Raw genomic sequence first — 22,662 nt, 5'->3', positions numbered from 1 at the left:
ATCTAGCAGCCAACATCTGGATGTGTGGAGAGAACGCCTATCACTTGTACGGTCTTCATGAACTACAGACACTGATGCAAATTCAGACTGGACACGAGAGGAATTTTCAACATTCCAACAGCTTGCATCTTCCTGGAAATGCATGTGGGCTAACATTTAAGTTTTTTTTTCATGTCTATTTTGCTATCCAAAAGAAACCTACCAATAAGCCAGCCACTTATAGAGAGAATACAGTGAAAATTTATACTTCAATCAGAAGCATCCTTTCTTTCTTCATTCCTTCAGCTACAGTGAAGTCAGATGATGCTTGAAACTGGTCGGAAAAACTCCTGTAAACTACAACAGCAATACTATATCAAAAAGAGTCTGTTGGGCTGTTACACAGAACAACCTGAGACTCTTTGCAGGTAGTATACTCATGTTGCTAAGGAATGGAACTGGGAACCTCTGCATTTTATACATGTCGAAATATATTGTTAACACTTCTAAAAATTAACTGTTCTAAAATTAGAAGCTCACAGTAAATAACCATGAAGAATGAATTCTTACAGCTCACGATGTGCTCAGTGTGCCTTATATATGATAGGGATAAGGGGGTTGTCTATAATTTATCACTGATTTGTATTTCCAGAAAAGACAGGAAATTCTCTTCCTAAAGACTTGTCTCTCCCAAAAAAAAGTTTCAATAGGAAAACCTCAAACTTGCAAGACAGTTTGTTTTCTCAGGCTGAGGAAGCATCAAATCACTTTTGATGCGTATATTCGAGAAAACAAAAACAAAACCAACTAACTTACCTGGATGAGCTGTTTCTGAAAGAGCCTGGCAAAATGGCTGTGGTTGCAGGTTGCAGACAGGTGAGCCATCATGGCCCTGTGAAGGAAAACATCACAAAATGCTGACTAGATCTCTGAAGTATTAAAAAGTGGTTTAGCCTCAAATTACACCAAAAGCACAAAATAACTGCTTTTAAGAAAGCAATCTCCAGAGCTTTCCAAAGGCCACTGCAAAAAGCAACATCTTTATAACCAAGTTTCACAAGCACTGAGCCTGATCTGCTGATCATAGAAACAAAAATTCTCCCTGGATTCTCCCTTAGCACCTGCAGAGCACAGTTTTAGAGATAAAAAGACTCTCTTCCTTTCCTGCAATAACACTGTTATTTAGGAAGACAATTAACTCATTCATCTCCCATTCTCCCCTGTGCAGAACACTGTGTTGAGAGCCCACGTGGATGCAAGTAAGAAAACAGCAATAGCAGTACTTCTGACGCCCAAAGAGGACAAAAAAATTCTCAGTTTAAATCTCAGCCTTGTTTTGCCCCAGACGTGAAAAGCCCCCTTCATATGTGTACCTTGAGTAGGCTCATGGTTAAGACTAACACAGAAACCTACAAGGCAACTGCTTTCAAAAACATAAATTTCTTTATATATATATATTCTATTTTGATAAAACAATAAGCGTAAAAGTCTGCCTTCCATATGAAGAGCCAAACTTGTCTCGTTTTCAGAGCTAAAACACCAGAAGCTCCTAAAATAGTTGGAAGAGGTAAGAGCTTCTGAACATGTAACACATTTCCCTGTGCTTCAAAGGAGTGGGGCATTGGAAACACAAACCACACAGAGGAATGCATCCAATAGCAATGTCCAGATCACAGCACAGGTTGTGAAAATGGCACTTTCTGTGACTGGGAACAGGGTAAGAGTTAGACCAAGACTAATCAAATTATGCTACTGCCACTTTTGCCTTGTTTCTTTACGATGACAGTTGAAAATGTTAAATATAGAAGTGACTTTACACAGACAGTATCTCCCAAGAAGCACAGCCCCCTACAAGTCAGCGTAGAAGACCATTAGAAAGAACATAAAAATTAGGATGCTGACTCTGGTACGCTGCACCAGTAATTCACCTATACTAAAGCAGCAGAAGTTTCAGTTCTAGCTGGAGTTGCACAAGACTCCTACCTTATCTTGTTGCCCAGAACTCTTTCAAAGTCCCAGCCAGTTTTTTCATGGTTATCCTCCCATTCACGCAGCAGTTCGTAAAAGATATCCCTGTGAATCAAGATGTTTAAGGGTATGAATTCCTCTTCAAGTTTGAAGTAAAAACAATTGAATATTCAATTGCTCTTAAGTTTCCCAGTGAAACTCTACCTCAGATTAAGTAACTCAAGCTTCTACACATTCAGATACCTTTGCAAAACTCATTAGTGTTAGCAGTACTTCAGCAAGTTTCCATTCTCCATGTCTTTGACAGCAAGTGTTTAAGCTTGTTATGCCCAAGCTCAGATGGAATGACCAAAACACCCATTACCAGACATACTGAAGACTGAGAAGCGGGAAAGAATAAGCCACACGAAATAATACCTACGAGGAGAAAACAAGGACCAAGACAACTTGCCATTCTCCCCTCGCCCTGTTGCTGCAAGCACAGAGGGAGGTGTCAGGAAGAATACAAAGCATACCAGATCTATATGCAGGAGCAATCCAGAAGGGTGACGCACTGTACTGGCATTTACTAGAAGCCAATAAATCATGAAGAATTAGGCTGTTCTTCTCTAAAGACATTAAACATTTAGCCCCTGCTGTCAATATGAACACTTTTTTTTTTTATTAAGAGTAAAAATCTCAATTTTTTTCTAGAGTATATAGCATACACAAGACATTCCTAATATCCTTTGTTACAATCATGGAAAGATTATACCCTGAGAGCCATATGGCAACAGCAAAAGAAACTTACCTTTGTTTCTTAAATATGTGAAATGCTCTGTCACTGGGAAAGTTAGAGCGATTGTCAGTTTCTGGCTGGAAAGAAACAGATTGTACAGAGCATGGCAGCAGAAGAGAGACCTGTTGAAAATATAAAAGCATAAGTCTCTGATTTATCCAACAACTTGACACCTAGAGAAAGCAGTGAAGAGAGGTGATGAGGAAAACAGGTATCACTAGTTGAGCTGTTCAGGCTGTAGCCATTTCCTAACTGCTTCCATTTGCTAAGTGCTAGTAAACACGAATGGCTACAAAACCGGTATTACACTGCAGAGGCAGAATCACTCATTATGAATGGAAACACCTCATCTCTCTAAGAAATCTCAGCAGACTAGACTGCAGCTAGCATTTCCATGTGGAAACAATGATTTGCAAACAGCCAAAGTGTGTCTTCGATATAGAGCTTACGAGAATGCAGAACAGTAGCTGGCAATTTCTGTATTCTTTCTCCTATTCAAAAAGTACATGCCTTCAGGTAACAGAAGACCTTTACCTACAGCTTTAACTGAACTGCGCAGCTATTGATGGGCCCTACTCTCAGAAAGTACACTGTATTTTCTTTGCCAAGAACAATTCCCATTTTTAAAAGACGGACGAAACTAAATACAAAATAAACTAAGGCGGGTATTCCAAGCATCCGCTTTCAGTTCCCTAACTCAGGTGATTATATCAGGAAACCAGTTTTCCCAGGCCACACTGTTTCCTCTGAAACTTTGTTTTCTGAAAAGGAGTCTGTAGCTATTAAAAAAGTCCACCTCTCCCAAACTACATTCTGACATTGCATCTAGTTGGCCATTGTTCTGGGATCCATGTTTAGCAGACATGAATCTCAAAAGCAAAACTTGACCCTGTCAAAGTCATTGGCTGAGTCAGCACCTGGAGAACAATGTATGGCCGGCCAGCAGCGATTCACAGCTAGCAGTCACTACAACTTGCAATTCACTCACCCATAGCCAAAAAAAAAAGTACACTTTCAGACACTTCCCAAAGAAGACATGACAAGATACTCACAGTAGCAGGAACGAGCATAAGCATTAAGGCCAACATAAATAAAAGAACACTACCACGAAGGTATGAGATAGCATCAGTTGAGGTCTGCCAATACTCACCTTGGCTGTGCTGCTTTCATAAGCCTGCCTGAGCCTCTCATGCAAGGTAGGAGAAAAAGATGCAATCCGTTCATTTTCAGCCAAGAACTTCAGTGTCCCCTTTTCTAAATGGGAAATAATTCTGCCAAGACAACATCCATAAAACCCACAGACATACAGACATAAACAACACCATAAGCATAATCATTTCTTTATGTCTGATTATCTTTTACAAAGCTACCAGGTAAAGAGTTCTAAGCCCCAGGCACTCAGGATCAAATCCCATTGGCATCTGTAGGGACACTTTTTCATTGCTTTCATCTCATGACTTTCCCATTCTTGCACAATCACACTGAAGTTCAGCAGACAGACCAGCATAAGGGAAATTCAAAGACACATCCAAATTCAGGCTGAGTTGTGTATTTTTAGGGAAAATTAGTAACTCCATGCCTGGAAGTAGTAAAGCTCTAAAATCCAAGCACACTTGCTTCATCTCACACACATCTGCAGACATGAGCAGAGAAAAAAAGCCTCAACTCACTCATATTGATAATCCAAGACTTGAACAGCAAAGTAAACACAATTGTGCACACTTCGGAAATGCTGTCTCCCCGATGCATCTAATGAGAAGAAATAAGTGTGAGACAACAGCACCTGTCGCCATTTATAAACTAAATGATCAACAATTAGCTCCTGAGGAATGTGTTGGACCTGGCGCTTAGGGACATGGTTTAGTGGGTGACATTGGTAATAGGGTGATGGTTGGACCAGATGATCTTGAAGGTCTTTTTCAATCTTAATGATTCTATGATTCTATGATTCTAACTCCATATCCAGAGAGCTAAACAGTCTTCCAGACCAGTATCCAGTTTCCAGAAGTTCATATTTCCTGGCACCTCAATAGACAAATCCCCATCTTTCCTATACTAACGGCAGCTAAATTGTTTAATGCTGTATGGGAAAGAAAAGATTCCTGCTCAGCCTTCTCAAGTCAGCAGCACTTTTGAGTTGCAAGGACAAATGGAAGAGAGACCCTTCCATATCCACCCTTCTCTCTGAAAGTTTCTTTTAGCAAGTAGCTATGGGTATTCACACACAACAGCAGAAAAGTAGATTCAAACATTATCTAGTAACTCTGCTCTATCATGCTGCAGAAGCACTGCCCATGCATGAATGTTTTTTGTCAGCATCTCAGATGAGTCCCACAGTGTTATTTATGGGATTTATGACTAATTGTCCAAGCTAAGGTCAACTTATCTATACCACATTATCATTCCATGAAGGACATTCTTTCCACTCAGTTCTATTGCTTACCTTTACTTCTTTCATTAACTTCAAGGTCAGTCTCCTCTTCTTCTTCTGCAGTAGAAGTGCCTTTAGATGTTAACAGCTGCAGAACAAAAAAAAGCTCCAGAAAAATATTTGGTACCAGGTTTTCTGGAAGAGAAGAAATTAGATAGTAAAGATGAATATTCAGTATTAACCTGATTTAATAAATAAAGGTAAAAAGATAGAAAACTGTTCTATGGCATAGTCAGTAAATAACTCCCTCCCCACACACAACCAGAGTATATATCAACATGGGAATTACAGGAAGGACATGTTAGGGAATGGTCTGGTTGTTCAAATTTACCTCATCAGATAGGATCATACAACTTTAGCCTCCTGCAGGTCAGAGCACTACATCAGGTTCATCTCCTTCCCTAAACTTTTACCTAGAATCCATCTGTTTTAATAACTGTGTCGATTTAGTTTATTTTTCCAGATGTTATTTGTACACTGTAACTATCCCACAACTTTCACTTCTCATCTATCTCCCCTTTGCAACACACATGCAAGTTCAAAGTGCACAGAAAGGTCAGTCTCACATCTTAGTCCTCACCTGCTATGCATGATGAGTAGAGCCGTGCCAGACACTCCAACTGCTTCTTGCAAGAAACCTTAGCAGGATCCGCACAGGTCACCAGATGGCTCTCAGCAGGAAGGCTTGCACTGCGAGTGTAACTAGGCTTAGTAGGAGTACCAGGATCAAGAGATATCCCTGCAGGAGAAGACGCCTGGTGCAGCAACTTGCATCTGAAATTCAAGAGCAGCAACATGCCACGTGACTGAAGATGATACACAGCAGCCCTGTGATCAGAAGAGGCCTTTCCCTGGCAGTAGAGCATGAAAGAAATCCTGCAATAACTGAACTCATCATTTATACTGCCTAAGGCTGCTTATAGCATGACAGTAATTTAACACATATTTTTCTTAATGAGACAGGATCCTAGGGCTAACAATCAAAAGAACCACAAATTCCTACTCTGCTGACACACCATGTCACTTTGGCAAAATTATCTAACTAACCTTTGCTATTGCTTCTTCTCACCTCAACTGGTATTTGCTAAGGACATTGAACCTATCCTAAAAAAAGAAAAATATTACATGTACAATTTCTGACAGCTAGACACTGTAAAATCTATGAAAATAAGGTTCACATCCATACTTTCAGCTATATTTACAAATTAATGATTATCTGAGAAGATGTAATACCACTACATGGAAAGGCAATGCAACAACTCGTGAAATCCCATACTGACAAGTTAAACAACAGAAGGAACAAACCACTTCAATTGTGGGATTCTAAATCAGGAACAATTACTCAGTTAAATATAGGCATTGTTAAAAAAAAAAAATGCCTCAGAGGTCATCCAAAATGCAGGAGCAGAGTGGCATATGTAAGACACATGAGAAGCAGGAAAAAAGGCCATTAATAGCAATAGCAAATGACCATTAAAGATCCCTATGGAACATCCACGCTGGCAACATCACACCCACTTACACCCAAATTGTCTTAAAAGTAAAATTTAAGAGTCACTTTAAAGGCTGTCAGGAAGACAGAAACATTTTTCGCTGTAGCAAAGAACTTTTCTGCTGGCCTAACTGTGAACTGCTGCAATAAAGAACAAGTCAGTCCCAAAATGGAAGTAGAAAGGTTATTTAGTAACGTATGTCTTGCAATGAACATAAGCACCCGATTGACAGATTGAAGAAAATTATTTCATATTAAGCACTTCTTAAACCCACCACACTAAGACTCCAACAATGCAGTTACACTGTTTCACTTCTGCTTCAGTGTCATCATCTACCTCACCATGAATTTCATCCTTTGCCATTGCTCAGTGTGACCCAGTTGGCTGGAAGCTGTGTCAGTTTTGTACCTCACTTCCCCACTGCTACGGAGGACACAACAGCAGCTCCCAGCTCCAAGCACTCACCATTTCAGTGGAAGCACGATGGGTCAGAGATCACCTCACAGGCCAAACCCAGCTCACATACTGCTATTTCACCTGCTTTAGTTTGTACAGATTACTGGAACCTTTCAGGTAGAATTCAGACTGGAATACGTGCTTCACTGAAGAAGTGCACAGAGGCAGGTTTGAACTTGAGTAGTTCTGTTACAAGCCCCATACAAATGGTAATTCATGAGAATCTGGTGGGTCAGTTTCAGCCAATTCTGGTCCCGCTAGAGTGAACTGCAAGGCTTACTAGGGAAAGAATTCCATCCATGTGTACCCAATACTTTCCCCAAGAACAAAAGCTACAAAGAATATTAACAGTCGTGTCAGCAATTACAAAAAATAGTTTCTATACCACTGCGCTTTGTTTTTGTTTGTTTTTCCCCCCAATACATGAATCCTCACAGTCTAAGGGTGATTATTTTACATAGAACAAAAGTCACGCAGTAATTGAACATCAGGCACAAAACCTGAAGCTAGAATTCACCTCACCTCCCAGCACACACTATTTTAAATAGATAGCTGCAGTAGCAACTTCAAAAACAACGTCATGCTACCCATGTCCCATATTCTCTGACTGCAAGCTAGTGTTTGTCTAACTAACTTGCAAAATCATTAACACTTTCCTCACGTTTGCATCATTAACTCATTTTCTTCAAACTAAACTGTGCCTGTCACCACAGCTGCAGTCTTCAAACACAGCCCAGTTACTGTAGCTTGAACCCACTTGGTTCACTTGTGCAACTTAAGGAACGCTGCACAGGAGATAATGACACGTGCAAACCCATGAAGAGGCAGTCATAAGAAAGCTGTAAAGACTCCTGAAGATAAAATAAGGGTCATTGTTCCAGAGTCAGCACACCTTCAAAACAACAAGCATGAGCTAACTGCATTAATATGTAGTCTAATACCAGAGTCACAGTTATGTTTAGGCAAAGTATAGTTTGAGGTTACCAATATCTGGTTTAGATATTCTTTGGATATTCTTCATTTCCACTCTCACATTGGTACCATCTTAAGACAAGAGAATTAAGAATCAATACAAGCCCATCACCATCATGCTCAGACCGTACCGTTCTTTCTTCAGCATCTCCCTCTCCTCTTGAAGGCTGCTGCTTATCACAGAAGTAAGGTTTCCTTCCTGGACAGTACTAAAGGCCTCAAGGTTTGACCCAGATGAAAACCGAGCAGCTGGAGACTGGCTGACAGGTGTAGAAGTGAAGCACGTCTTTGGCTTTGAAAGGGGGCGCTCGGCACTTACAGGAGTGGGGTTGATTCTCCTTGACGGCTTACTTTTGCTGAAAAAGTTGAGAAGGGATTTTGTTGAAATCACCAAAACAACAGAAGAAACTAGGTCGCAAGACTGATAGGCATTAAACTCTTCCAGAAGAACCTAATGCTGAAATAAACCAGATATCAAGTCAGGATAGTGAATTTCTAAACTTCACCTATGGTTGCTGACTTGATTCTAGTCACTGCCAGCAGCCCCAGAGCTACAGATGGTGAAAAACAGCCCGCTGCTGGCACAGGGCAGGTAACACAGAGTGCCACAGCACTCCTCCAAACATTTCTAGTTTGAGAGGACAGGGTATGCATTATTTTAGCAAAAAAATAAATTCACCAGCAGTTTCTAACAAAACCATAAAGAAAAAACAAACAAGCTGCTGCTGTCTATCAGTAGCAGTGCGGGCTCCTGTCCAGGCTCCTGAGCTACCCTTTAAGTTTAGGTAAACCCATTCCTCCTGTACAAGCTACCTAGACTGGTCCTTCAGGAAGAGGCTCTGTAATACAGTAAGAGAAAGAGGAAATTAGACACGGAACATAAAGCATTACATTTCTCAAGGAAATGCTGGTTGCTACACATTAATTGCTATAGGGTTCTCAAAATTGCTCTAGTGCTGGCTTCTACACACTGCATGACCTTTTTCCCCAGCTGGGTGTAGTGCAACCGAGGAAAACAGACTTACTGTCCACTCTCGGAATACACCTTATCTCCCTTGGCCAAAGCATTATCTAGAGCATTATACAGGCAGCTGCACCCTAAACAGCCAGCCTGAGGATGTTCTCCACAAACACAGCTCCCATACAGACCCATGGACTTACTGATTTTTAGCTGAAATTTTACTTGTCCAACTAGAAAGTCCCACTTTCAGAGGCCACTGCTTGGTTTACAGAGCAAACAGGCTGATATGAAACTATTACATTTGGTAATGAAGATTTTAAAGAGTAAAATCTCAAAGTATTGAGGCAACCACCAGACAAACAGCTACCCAAAAGAAAAGACAAAGTCACCAGGGAGGCCAGGGTTTGCTGAAGACCAAAGAGAACATGGGCATTGGCCAGCTATTTTGTCCATAACTTCATTACACAAATGAAGCTGCACACTAACGTTCATTACCAGAATTCACAGAACATCAATCAAAAAGCTTTTCTCCCCAGCATCAATAAAGCTGAAGAACCTTCTAGGACTGCTCTTCATTAGCAATTGCTATTGTGTTAAAAAAGAAATGTGAAGAGCAAAGATAATGCTGACTTGTTAGAACACACAAGGAGAAAGATGTGGTCACTCTCATATCAGCTGGCCTGTGAAATGGCAAGCTGCAGGCACATCATAAGGCTGAAGAGGCAACCAGGTTGAGTTCAGAGAGGAAAGCTGACCATATTCCCCTATATGGCAACTGCTACAAGACTCTCCTGGCCAAGGAGAACAAGAAGCCAGCCCCCAGGTACTGTTTATTACAGCATCTTTTGTATTTGGACATGCACAACAGGATGAGCTAGTCAAGGAACAGTAACCTGCAGCACAACCCGAATGAGGCAGTGAGGTAGACTCCCTCTTACTTTGTCCAGCCAGAGGCTGCACCCATAGGTGGAAACTCCTCCAGGTTGTTAAGATTTAGCTGGCTGGGTGGGGATCTAGCAGAAACAAGAGGCACTTCACTCCGCTTTCTTCTCCCTCCACTCCACGAGGGAGTGTCATTCTTTCCATCTTCCTCTTCAGCAAGGGAACGCCCCAGATCCCGAGGCACCTGCCGGCCAGAAGCGCTGACTGCGCTGCCGCCTTTCCTTCTGCCTCGCCTCGCTGGCAGGGCTTCAGGCGTAGCTGTCAGGAAGCTCCCCAGGCTGGCCTTCTGAGATGAGCGCCTCTCGCTGTGGTTAAGCACAGGGCTGTACCCAAAGCTCGGGCTGCTACTGGAGGCCATGCTAGGGAAGTCGCTGCAAGGGCTTGACAGGTTTGACCCTGAAAAGGAAGAAGAGCCACTGGATGCAGCAGCGGGGGAAAAGCTGGTATCTGTGGTGCAAGAGGTCACCGAAGTCCTTTGGGAAAACAGCTGCACTCGGCTGCTAGTCGCATGGCCTGCTCTCCTTTCTGATCCTGTCCTTTGGCTCCCATGGGCCTTGGAATTGGGAGTTTTAGCTGGAGTAGAGGGTCCATTAGTCAGGATCTGGCTGGTCTGCTCCCTTAAAAAGTTCAGCAGAAAAGGCACAAAGTCTTTCTGAAGCAAACTGAGAGACACCAGCTTGTCATGGATGTGGTTCTCCTGCGAGGAAAGAGGACAAAGCATTAACATAAAGATGCTACCTGATTCCTTCTTTTCACTCATCTAGTAGTTACTGTGGGATTGCGATACACCATAAAAACCAACATGATTTGTCAAAGCAGGCCACTAAAATTCAAGTGATCATAGCACCAGTCATAGATCTGTAACCCACCCTCCACACAAGCCATTTTGGCAGGAGTTTTCAGATGGTGTCATTCACTTTGGTCTCCAACTGGGAATCAGCAGAACTGTCTCCTGGAGACACCCGTAATACCGAAGCTACAGCCAGCAAGAATATGGAGCAACTGGCACCTTTAAGTCCAATGTTTCAAAGTAAGACAGATAATTCTAACATAAAAAAATAAAATCTGCAACTTATCCGTTACCTACTCATCTACAAATACCCCCTGCTCCCACAGAGGGGTGCTGTAATAACAAACATTTAAGCACTTTCAGTGCCAAATACAAGACCGAAACTGCTCTTCCATTTCAGTTAAATAATTTCCTTGTTTGAGATCCCACAGAGCTGTAACAGAGACCACGCAACCTCACGGTACATGAAGTTCATACTTAAGAAACCTAAACAAAACCAAAAAAATCACCACAGAATCAACAAATGTAAAATCAAAACAGATGGTGATCTTACCAGAGTAAAACTAGTCAAAAAGACCTCATATGACATGCACAGTTCAAAGCTTTGTATGCTGGGTAATATTTATTTTATTCTTAATACTTTTCTGTTTCCTCTCAATGGCATTCATTCAGCAACATTTGCAATAATAGCAGAAGAAGCTCTCGGAGACAGCAACTTACTCCTTACTAATATTAAAATAATTGCAGGCACATTCACATCTCCACTATACAAAAAGAGAACAAACACTATTTTGGAAGGAACTGTTTCTATGAAAGGAGGCAGTGAAAGCAGGGCCGTGATTTGTCTCCTGCCATCCTCGACACCAACAGTGAAGTTCTGATTTGAAAGCATGGAACCTGTGCAGCTTCCTAGAGAAGTACGAGACTGGCACAACCCAGTAACAGACAGGCAGCCCCAGTCAGTGGGACACTCTCATGCTCTGTGAAAAACAGGTCAGAATACAAACCCCATCAGGTGGCCGAAGACCCAGCTTCTCACCAGCTCCAGAGAGAAACTGCCACGAAAGCTAGAGCAAGACATGTTCTGTCATTTCCTCAGGTGCCCACCTGGGCTTAGTGTAGAGGCTGACAGGTAAGGTTACAGTCTGTGCACAAGGTCAGACAGTTTCTCAACCTGTTCTGAGCACAACCTGCTTCCACTCATCTTTCTCTGTGCAAACTAACAGAGGTGCGGATCCTCCACTGCGGGACAAGGGCAACCTGTCAACAGCTGCCAGCTGCAAGCCTGCCGCTTGCTCCCTCAGCCTGAGCAGCCGGGCTGCTCCCATCCGTGACAGGCAGGCAGCAATTCCCCACCAAGGCCAAACTTTTCAGTCAGTCAGCAGAGCCCCCGCAGCCCTGTGCTCTGCTACCCAAGCCACCAGGGCCACTTCTGCAAGTCACCCTTTAAGGAGCGCAGGACGACCCACGGTGCTTCTTCCCACACAAGTTTGGGGTGACAGCAGCAGGTTCTGATTTTACCTCAGTGCGTTCCGAGGGGCTCTGGTCAAGTGCTTTAACTACAGGTCCTCTTTCCCTACGTTATCACCGAAACACCAGCGCCCAGAGCCCGTCTGTGGGTACGAACCACGCGAACCCCCACATGTCCGCGGCACAGCTCGGTGTGCCGGGGCCCAGCAGGAGCCCACCCGCCGTCCTACCGGACCCTTCTCCGGGCCCTGCCGGGTCGAGCACCGAGCCAGGAGCTCGCTCCGGGCCCCACACCGAGCCCTCGGCCGGAGCTGCAGGCCCCGGGCCCGGCGGCTCCTAACGGTCTCCTCGGCCCGCCGCGGGCAAACTTTCCGCCCAGGCCCCGGCCCCGGTTACCTCAGCGGGGCGGTGCCCGGGCCCCTGGCGGAGCCAGCGCAGCACGGCGCCGACCGCCACCTCCTCGCGCAGCAGCAGCTCCAAAACCGCCGCCATTCCCGGCCGCTGCCGCCGCCGAGCAGGCGCACAAGGCGCGGCGGGGCCGTGCCGTGCCGTGCCGTGCCGGGCGGTAGCGGGCAGGAGCAACAGCAGGGGCGGGCCGGCGGCGGGGACCGCGGGCGGGGGCGGAGCGGGCCGGGCCCGGGGCCGGGCCCCCTCCCCATGTCAGCACGCGGGTCACGGGTCGCCTGCGCCGGCCGCCCGCGTCCTTTCCTCTCATGCGCGGTGCTCCCTTCCCCGGCAGGGCGCGGGGCCCGGCCTAGCGGCGGCGGCGGCAGCCGCGGGCCGGGGCGGGGGAAGGGGCAGCGGCGCCCCCCGCGGCTCCGCGCCCGCCCGCCGGCGCCGGGCGGGGGCCCCCTGCGGGCCGCCCCGGCCCCCCTGGGCGGCGGCGGCGGCGGCCGGTGATGATGGCCGAGGACTCGCCGAAGCGGCGCAAGGCCAATTTCAACGAGGCGGAGACGGAGGTGCTGATCGAGCAGGTGCTGAAGCACGAGCAGCTGCTGTTCGCCGCCGGGCCGGGCCGCGCGTCGCCGGGCCAGAAGCGGAAGGTCTGGGAGTTGATCCGGCACAAGGTGAACCCGGTGGCCGCCTGCCCCCGCGACGTGGAGGACCTGAAGAAGCGCTGGCGGGACCTGAAGCGCCGCGACCGCAGCAAGCTGTGCCGCCTGTCGCAGGGCTGCGGGCCGCCGGGCCCCGCCGCCGCGCTCGGCCTCGGCCTCCTGCTGGCCCCCGAGGAGATGCCGCCCGCCGCCGCCGCGCCGCCCGGCCGCCACCACCACCACCACCACCACCTCCACCGCCTCCACCACCACCACCGCGCCTACGGCTCCCTGCTGCCCGCCGAGGCCGTGCCCATCGTGGGCGGCATCGACACGCTGGAGCTGCCCGGCGCTGCCGTGGGGGAGATTGGTGAGTGCGGGGCCCCCGCGGGGCGCTGCCTTTGCCCCTTGAAAGCGCACGGTGTGTGCGTGGGGCTGGCGGACTGCACGCTGCGCACCGTCCAAGTCGCATCAAAGCAGCACATGAGAGTAGACCCCGTGGCCGTGAGGTGCTAGACCCAGATGCTTGCGTCCACGCTTGTAGGCTCTGTCCTTGCAAACGCAAAGATAAAACGCCAGCCCACAGTGCTAGGCTGTCCAAGGCCCTGCAAATACATAAGTTCTTATGTCTACAAGAGACATGGCCTTAGTGCACTGAAACAATCACCTTCAAACTGAGGGATTTCTTGCAAGCAGTGCCTAGTCCACGCTGTTACGGGTTACCAGGCACACAATAGAGCATGAAGTGAGCTTGCAGTGGAAATTTGTCTTTTGGAACCTTGAACTTGGCCCCCCATGGTGGGGACAGTGAGGGGAACTGTAGGATACAAAGATACAGTTAACAGGGGAATGCATCTTTACGCTTTTCTCCCCCACCTATAGAGGTAGTGTGTATTCTAGAGACGTCAAAGGTAATGCAGTGCAAGTCACTGCTGTGGAGTCTCGGTTCAAGGGCTAATGTTTGTGCTTAGTGGATAAGAACATATCTCACCGTGAGGTTCCTCACTGACTCTCCTCTGCTTTTCCTCTCCCCCCAGCTCCTCTAGGATTTAACGATGATCCTGGCCCATCTCATCAACCTGGTCTTGAGAAGATGAACCTAAAAGAAGAAATAGTAGTGAAAGTGGTAGAGCCAGAAGAAAGCTCTGAGGACATGGCAGTGGTTCCGCCTAGCCAAGAACAACTACCTTTTCTGGGGACATCGGGTGGTGGTTCCTCTGGGAAAGTAAAAGCCAAAGCAAAAGGCAGGCCCCAGGCAGACCAAAATGAAATAACTGAAGCGGACCTAGTGCAGATTCAGCAGACCCAGATGCAGGTGATCCAGTCTGGCTTTGACAGTGTCAACCACAATCTTCGGCTGCTGCAGCAAGGCATGCAAGATCTGAGCAACAGCCTCAGCATCATGGCGCAGACACTTGTTGCTATCAAAAACGTGTATGTGAAAAACAACACTGGCCCGACAACGTATGCCACCACCTCTACTCAGACCGCAGCTGGGTACCTGAGCCCGGGTTCTCCCCAGGTCTCCCCCACTGAGGACAGAGGCAGAGCGCAAGTGGCGGGAAGCAGCAGCAGAAGCAGCAGCTGCAGTTCCAGTTCCATGTCACAAGAACCAGGTCCTTCGGAGTTTCCTAGGCCCCCCCTGAGAACCATTAAGAAAGAACATCCAAATGGCTGCTACTACTTCTGCTTTGCAGACGTGTAAAAACTTGAATATATGTACAGTGACTGTGGTGTTAGGTGCTGTTGTATGTTCTGCTCCAGCCTGTGACTTTGAAGGAGCAAAATGGACTTGCCTCCCACGTTTTTCCCAGTGGGAAACATTTCACTATAGGTGGCATTAAACACTAATTACCAATCACCTGTTTGTTAACTCTGTTGCAGTTGGCTAATGTTTTTCTTCTGTACTCATTATCCTCTTACTCTCTTAAAAACAAACAAAAACACAGATTTATTTTGACTAAGACTCTTGTCTGAATTATCCTTTGTTTAATGTGACCTTTTGGGAAAATAAAAGGCGTGAGAGTGGGGTGAAAAAGTAACATTAAGGTTACTGACCAGCAGGAGCTGTCTTACAACAGTTGCTTAGTTTTTTTATTAAACAAATGGCAAAAGTAGCTAATGTTTTAAAGTAGTTGCTTTTTCTAACAATTAGAATGTTGAGGCTGTTTGCTTGGTTATGTTTTTCTGTTTGGTTGGTTTTGTTTTGTTTGTGTTTTTGTTTTGTTAAGTCTGAGCTGTGCGAGGCATCAGGAAGGCATACCTGCTTCCTCTAGGAATAGTTTAGGATTGGGCTGTTGATTCATGAATGTACTTCCCAGAATTCACACAGCTTTGCTCCACCTGGCTATTGTTCATACCCAGCTTGTCAAATGCACCTTCTCAGAGGCGTTTTGCCTTACTTCACTAGCAGAGTAGGCTATTTCTTGTCACATGATTAAAATAGAGAAATACAGCAAAAACGATAATGGATGAGTGATGCCTGTTTTTGATACAGAATAACTTTTCCTGGTATGGCTTAGAAGCAGGCTGTGTCTTCACCAGATCTTGCAAGCTTTCTGGAATCAGTACCACATCCATTGAAATACTGAGCAAAAAAAAGTTTCCATATTGTTTTACATGAAATGGAATTTAGACTTGCTGTTAAACAAATTATAGGAAGCAGGGGCTGACTTCAGATAGAACAAATGCTCTTGCATAGTTTATGAAGAGATGCTTTCATCTTTACCTATCCAAGAGATTAGGAAAAACTGCCATTCTCTTAACTATGCATCCAAGGAAAAAGAAAGAAAAGGAAAAATCTGAGCAAACAGTAACCTGTTAGGTGCCAACCCTGAAACAAGCACAAAGGAATTATTTTTTCCTAATGTGACGAAGAAGCATCTTTTCATACTTAAATAGGAGGAAACTATTGTCACTGATGCTATTCTTAAAATGTGTTTAAGGCTTGTGTGTTTAAATCTTGTATATTAGTGGTTCTGCTTTGCAAAATTCGAAATTACCAGTGGTGCTATGTTTGTATGTGCAGTGTACTTACTGGACTTAAAACAGAAACCCTCTCACCTGCACTTTTATCATCTGAAAAGTCATTCAGGTCCTCCTCTTAAGCATTTATCACCAATATTTATGTTCTATGGATAAATTTGGCCTATGCTAATGACCACCTGTCTCTAGTTTTCCAGTGACTTAGTGCAAGTGTTCCTGCCACAAGAACATAGCAAACAAGTGATGTATGGACAGAATGGCAACCCAACTACTACTCTCCCAGAAGCGTAAGAACACAAAAACATTAGGTAAGATATGTCATTTTTGTGGTCAGCTTTGACAGAGCACTATACCATAGAAAACTAGAGGGTCACTTCCTTTATTTATTAGGGTATCAGGCCATTTACTTTAAAATGTGATAAACCTGGGAGGTAACTAGCTGCAAGCATGAAGGAATAATACAAGGAATGCTCCCACCCCCAGTTACACACTTAGAATAGTTACCTCAAATTAAGGTATCTCACCTCAAGTCTGTACATGAGTCTGATCACGCTTAAGACAGCTGAATTTTAACAGGTTTCTTCTGAGGCATTTCTGAGCGAAGAATGGAAACAAAATTCTTAAGGTGGCTCAAAAGAACTATCTAAAAAAGAAATGAGGGAAGAGGATGTCAAATCCCAAAGCTCAGCCAGGTACTGTTTCAATTACAGCTATAAAATGACAAGAATACTTCGCTGATCAACGAAGTACTTGTGACTAATGCAGGGGCTATGCCTTGAAGAAGAGGAGGTTCTCATTTTCAGGTGTCCCTAACAAAAGGTGAGGGTGTAGGTGACAGGTATGACTTATTCATAAATTGCTGGCTCTGAAAACAGGAAAGAATGAATTCTTTCAAATGTGATTTTTGAGTCTGCATTGTTACAAGCTTTCCATGTTAACCTGTTGGAAACCGTTTTATTTCTCTCCCTTTAGTACAGATGGGTTCACTGGAGCAGTGTTTTCTGTAACTGAAACACGTACCCTTCATGTGTGTTTTGTTCTCATGAACAAAGCAGCCACTTAATAATGTGACATTCCAGGTTGGATTAGCAAGATGTGATCTGAAGCTTACCTGGTATTTCTGGGCAGTGGTTTGAGCTTGTCTGGGTTGCAATAGCCAGTTCTTTCCTGTCCAACATTCTTTTGGTGTTTCAATTCTTTCTCAATTTGTTAATTCCTGCATTTCATTTACTACAGCCTTTCTAGGGACAGCTAGCCTGTGTGTACTACACAGCTTTCTCATGTTTAAGTCTAAATGAGAGGAAGCTACAGTCCAAGGGCAGAGAAGTGCAGTATGATCTCAAGATCAGAGATCTCAAGAGCAGAGTGAGTGGACTGGATCTCCTGTGTTAATGAGAAGATGGCAAGCCAGGTAATGCTGAAAGACACTTCAACAGTCAAACAACAACCAAACCTCAACACCGATCTCCTGCAGTGTTTTTGTTCCAGTCTTGGATCTTTCCCACAGTCTGTCAATTGTACTGCTAAGGTATACTGGAGCCAGGTCAAGACCAATCTTCCATTTCTGGTATGATCACCATTCACATAGTGTTCTTAATAATGAAAGATTATTTAGATTAAATAATGAAATATTAAATTATGAAAGCTCATTTTAAATAATGAAAGCTCAGTGAGCTTCCTGTCTCACCTGTCTCTAGCACAGAGCGTGTAAATTTGTTATTTTCACCTTCAAATTAATACATCCGGTTTTCTATTTCTTTATGTGCTTTTTTCTGTGATCAAATTATGGTTTTGCTGAGAGTGCCAAAAGCACACACCCTCCAGAAGCATGCCATTACATTTCTGGCTGCTCTTAACAGAACAAGGGCAGAGCTGGCCTTTAATTTGCTTCATGTACATGGCGTAACAGTGATAATGCCAAGAAAGAGATCCAAGGAATTTCTTCCAGTTCTTCTGGACTTCACTAACAACCTCGTTCTGCTGTGCAGAGTAAGCAGTATTTTCCACAGCATACAAGGACTAAGACATGCATGCACATAAACCACATATAAATTATGATGACACTACTTTTATCTAGTATTACTAGAAAGAGAAATGAAAGGATCTTGGAGGGAATTAGAGCAACTGGTTAACACTGCATCTCCACATGGAATAAATGCTCAGATTCAGCAACAATTTTAGTTCATTAATTTCTCTGCTATCTGCAGCTAAAGTGTATTGCACTATTGCACAGAGGATGTAATTTTACAAGAGGCTGTAAAAGCTCAGAGTGACTATGTCCAGACACCAGTCACCTCCAAAGTAATTGCTTAACATGGCCTCAGACTAAGTAAGAAATTGCAGTTTTGTCTGTTAAAAAAATGTAGCTGGCCTTTCAGAATAACAAGGCTGAAATCCACCATATTGTTATTAAAATTGATCTGAGTTGACCATGGCAATCATTCGATACAGAGTGTGGATAAGAACAAGAGCAAATAGAAAGGGAGGGTTTTGAAGAGGAAGGTTGAGTTTTTTCTAGTCTTACTGTTATACAGCACACCAGCCAGCCAAATCAGTAAAACTCCCATTGATCCAATCATTCTGATTTGCAATATGAGTGTCTGACTTTTGATGTGGTAGTACCAACAGACATTTGCTTTTTGCTTTCTTGTACCAGAAAAAAAAATCAAAATCAAAGCTTTTTCTCTGTTTAAAGTACAGGGTTTACAGTGCAGCAGTAAAAAAATAAGTAAATTCAACTTTATAAGTAGTAAAATCACCATACAAACACACTCAAGGGTTGAAGTTTTGCATGCTGAATGAATATTTTATTTAGAACCAGTTTATAAAAATAAAATACAAAATAATTTGAAAACAAAACTTAAAACATTGTACAAAGCCTTGATATGGTACAAATGAGAAAATAAATAATTACACCTTTATGTACAAATGACCATTACAAGGGCATCAACTCTTTATGTTCTTGGGTGCCTGAGCAAACTTAAAAGAAAAAGAATGGCTTAGAAGATTCCCAAGAAGGGGAAAGGGAACTGCAATTATTGAGCAAGAGAATTTGAAGGACTCAACACTTGTCTTCCTCAATAGGAACAAAGAACCTCGGAACCACTTTCTACTTGATTTAATTGTGCTGCAGATTGTGTTATTGAGTGCGTAATTCATTATGGAGTGACAACATTGTATTTTTAGTTAACATACCAATTTCATTCTTTGGTATTGCCCAGAGATTTTAGATTAGTGGACACTGGCTCACAGCTTCAAGAAGTCAGTACTTGTCTGAAGGCATCGTTGGTGATTTCCTTAATTTACTGGTTTGGATATTCATAGGAAAGCATTTGAAAATTAACATCGTTCACACACACACTGCAGCTTGTCTCTGGGTTGATTCTATAGAAAGACAGTTAGAAGTTCAGGAAGAATTTCAAATTCTGCTTTCTAGCCAAAGAAAGCAAAGAGGATGCAGAGAAGGCTGCTGGGCAATCAATCCAGATCTCCAGTCAGACAGAAGGAAAAGATGTGAAATACACCAAAAACAAAACCCACCGCACCTTGTGTTAAACATTTATGACCTTGCCTGCCACACAGCAGATGGGGGTATAAAAGAATCTGGAGCCAGGCAGACCAAGCTAATTATACTGTACCTTTTGGAGCAAGCTGGTCTGCTGCTATTACAGCTCCCTTACATAAGAGTTGGGTCAAAGATCAAGTCATCTAAAAAGGAAAAAAAACATCTGTAACAAATTAATTCCAGCTGAATTCTCACAGGCAGTTGAGGATGATCAAGACCTCTATTAGCAGCCCACCCGCGGTATTGTTTTTAGAAGAAACCACAGATTCTTGGCCAAAGATGACTCTGAGCAGTAATTCTTACTGATAAGGGGTATCAAAAGGCTTGTAATGCCATAGTGATAATTAAAAATACGCATTTTCCAATTTAAAATACAGTAACTGCAAATGTAATATTTATAGAGTGAATTTATTCACTAAGTCCCTATGCAGGGAAAAAGAAAAGCTAAAAAAATCACAAGACCTTATACTGACTTTACTGAAAGTTTCATGTGCACAAGAACAGCAAGAATTCCCAAGGATCCAAGCTATTCGTGTGGACAGAGGAGAAACAGAAGCAAAATACATAAATCACATATGCTAACATTTGAAGGCATTGCTCAAAGCCTAGAGCAGAAACTTCAAATCCACATTCATTATTGTTATGTAAAATTTTGTGCGTTTACTTTTGCACTACACTAATGAGAATCTTGACATGCCTGAAGCAAAACCAGAGAGACTCTCACCAAAACTTTTGGCATGCAGATTAAGCGGTCAGCTGGGCCTCTCCTGTGGTAAAGAAGGAACAACAGGATTCACAGGGCTTGTTTCAGAGCACTGTGATTACAATCCTGTTCTCCAAAAGACATTTTCTCTCTCTCAGCTATAAAAGGCTGGAGAAGACCGGTCAGTCCCCAGAAGCTCTGGGTACCCTGCAGACCAAGTTCTAGTTCCCTGCTGAGCTCTGCAGGTCATAATTTGCTCTGTGCTAAATTTGTTGCATCAGTCATATGGTTGCTTCTGAATATAATGCTGAAGAAGCCTTTCAAAAGGAAAATGTGTAACTCCTGTAGACAGCCTGCATAAATGCCAAACATTGCAGAAAGCTAGAAATTGGGAAAAAGCAGTATCTATTATCCCACAACAATGTAAAGTACTAGAGGGTTTGTCACTGCTACTGTTAAGAGAGGATGTGTTACCAACAACAGAGAGTAAAATCAGCCTACGTACTCAAACCTGAATGGCTAGAACAATTGCCAAGTTAATACATTAGACTTTAAAACAATACATTCCTATTCAATTCTTCCTTAAAAACAAAATAAAACAAAAAGCCTCAGAGGTTATTATTATTATTTAAACCAATTATTATTATATTAAACCAATTATTTAAGCCACAGGCAAATGAGGTTTGTTGTTACTGTGATTAAATAAACTTTTCTCCATTTTACAATATCTTAACATAATTCCAGGTAGTTATTACACAGTCTAGGCTGACTGTTATATAATTTCTCTTTTACAAATGTTATATGTAGGGGAAAGGAAGACCGGCTTCGAATGGACACCTGAGGTATTCTTGTGTGAGGTGCATGTGTTTATGTGATTGCATGTGTTAGCTAAGAACAGTATGACTCACGCCTACATACCGCATGTAGCCGAAACAACAAGCCTTGCTTCCTTTTACCAAAGTTACTGTTTACTGCAAATTGTCGGCAAGACAGCTAAGCCAAAAGCAAAACAGCAAACAAAAACCTTCAGTTCACTGCCTACTTGGTTAGCTAAAAAAGTAGAATAAAAATACTCTTTGCTATTCCACCTTTCAGAAATAGGAATGAGCATCTAAAGGATAATTGTCAAGATTATTTTTTTCTATAGCTGACAGTTCTCTAACCACTCTCTATATTAGAAAGCATATGGAGAACGTGCTGCATGGCATCATGGTGTTAACCTAGACACCTGAAAACCCCCTCCCTCACTGGAAGTGAACAGAGAGGCACGGCTCTGATCACCTCACGGGATCATCCCTGCATGAAAAACCCAAGACCAGTATATTATGAGTTAATTATTGAGCTAATTAATGAGTTTGAGCTCTCTTCTATTTTGCTATTCCTTTCTAAAATATTCAAGTTCTCTCTGATTTAACATATATATAAAAATTGGAGGCAAGAATCCCTAATCTGCAATTAGAACTTTTTAAAACATTGAAATAACCACCTTCTTATCAGAACGTATACCTCTTAGTGTTCTACACAAATGTCTATTTCATTATGGAAAAATTCTGTGTACAGGAAAGTCTGTACTGTATGTCTGGCATTGTCTACATTCTCATCAAAGAGGAAAAACAATCTGTTTTTTAGGAGCACTGTAGTCAACCATTGCATAAATATTACTGCGATAAGAAAGACTTAAAGGAGTTTTGCCAAAGTAGGACTGTACAATCAGGCCTTGTAAAATAGAAGAGACACAGAATCAGAATTAGGGCATAGCAAAACTATGGTAAATAAAGAAGAGATCAGACGAATTCAAAGCACCACAGGCCTCAGCTCACTCTGGCAAATGAACTTCAGTAAACAGGATGCAATAGCTGAGACCGTTGCTACCTATATGTATATATGCACACATAAGTATGTGTGTATATATATATACATATATGTCTGTTTCTATATAATATACAGTATCTATATAAGTGTGTATATACACACATGTACAAATGTATATTTATATATATATAAAATCAAAATTGTGTGTTTTGCCAGCTATGGTTAATGCCATAATAATCACAAATTGTAAGTGGTAGAGCTCTTACAAGGCTTTTCAGATGAAAACTCTCAAGCTACTTTAAATATATAGGACCAGATCCTCT

The 22,662-nt window shown here is 43.3% G+C and overlaps 3 protein-coding genes across 4 annotated transcripts in view; 1 reads left to right on the top strand and 2 right to left on the bottom strand.

The window, feature by feature from the left end:
- The window catches only part of CDAN1 (codanin 1), a 29,489-nt gene extending 16,570 nt beyond the window's left edge, over window positions 1-12,919 (bottom strand). The window contains exons 1-10 of one of the 2 annotated variants that reach the window (XM_035539318.2): window positions 12,637-12,919; window positions 9,977-10,677; window positions 8,209-8,433; window positions 5,737-5,930; window positions 5,169-5,291; window positions 4,396-4,474; window positions 3,876-3,996; window positions 2,738-2,847; window positions 1,963-2,052; window positions 796-871 (exon numbers count right to left, since the gene is read on the bottom strand). In XM_035539318.2, coding sequence (XP_035395211.1) covers window positions 796-871; window positions 1,963-2,052; window positions 2,738-2,847; window positions 3,876-3,996; window positions 4,396-4,474; window positions 5,169-5,291; window positions 5,737-5,930; window positions 8,209-8,433; window positions 9,977-10,677; window positions 12,637-12,732 — 1,815 coding nt within the window. In that variant the 5' untranslated portion in view covers window positions 12,733-12,919. The remainder of the gene's footprint in view (window positions 1-795; window positions 872-1,962; window positions 2,053-2,737; window positions 2,848-3,875; window positions 3,997-4,395; window positions 4,475-5,168; window positions 5,292-5,736; window positions 5,931-8,208; window positions 8,434-9,976; window positions 10,678-12,636) is intronic. The other variant, XM_050710854.1, reaches the window with a different exon arrangement.
- Window positions 12,920-13,096: 177 nt separating this feature from the next.
- Window positions 13,097-15,238, top strand: LOC118244503 (myb-related transcription factor, partner of profilin-like). The gene is made up of 2 exons (XM_035539540.2): window positions 13,097-13,644; window positions 14,312-15,238. The coding sequence occupies exons 1-2, from the start codon at window positions 13,140-13,142 to the stop codon at window positions 14,977-14,979; spliced, it is 1,173 nt and encodes a 390-aa protein (XP_035395433.1). The 5' UTR covers window positions 13,097-13,139; the 3' UTR covers window positions 14,980-15,238.
- Window positions 15,239-18,913: 3,675 nt separating this feature from the next.
- The window catches only part of TTBK2 (tau tubulin kinase 2), a 91,384-nt gene continuing 87,635 nt past the window's right edge, over window positions 18,914-22,662 (bottom strand). The window contains exons 18-19 of the transcript XR_004777615.2: window positions 19,898-19,967; window positions 18,914-19,643 (exon numbers count right to left, since the gene is read on the bottom strand). The gene's annotated coding sequence lies outside the window, so the exon portion shown is untranslated. The remainder of the gene's footprint in view (window positions 19,644-19,897; window positions 19,968-22,662) is intronic.

The sequence above is a fragment of the Cygnus atratus genome, chromosome 5, assembly GCF_013377495.2.
Source record: "Cygnus atratus isolate AKBS03 ecotype Queensland, Australia chromosome 5, CAtr_DNAZoo_HiC_assembly, whole genome shotgun sequence".
Taxonomy (NCBI): domain Eukaryota; kingdom Metazoa; phylum Chordata; class Aves; order Anseriformes; family Anatidae; genus Cygnus; species Cygnus atratus.
This window is presented reverse-complemented; position numbering and strand designations above follow the sequence as displayed.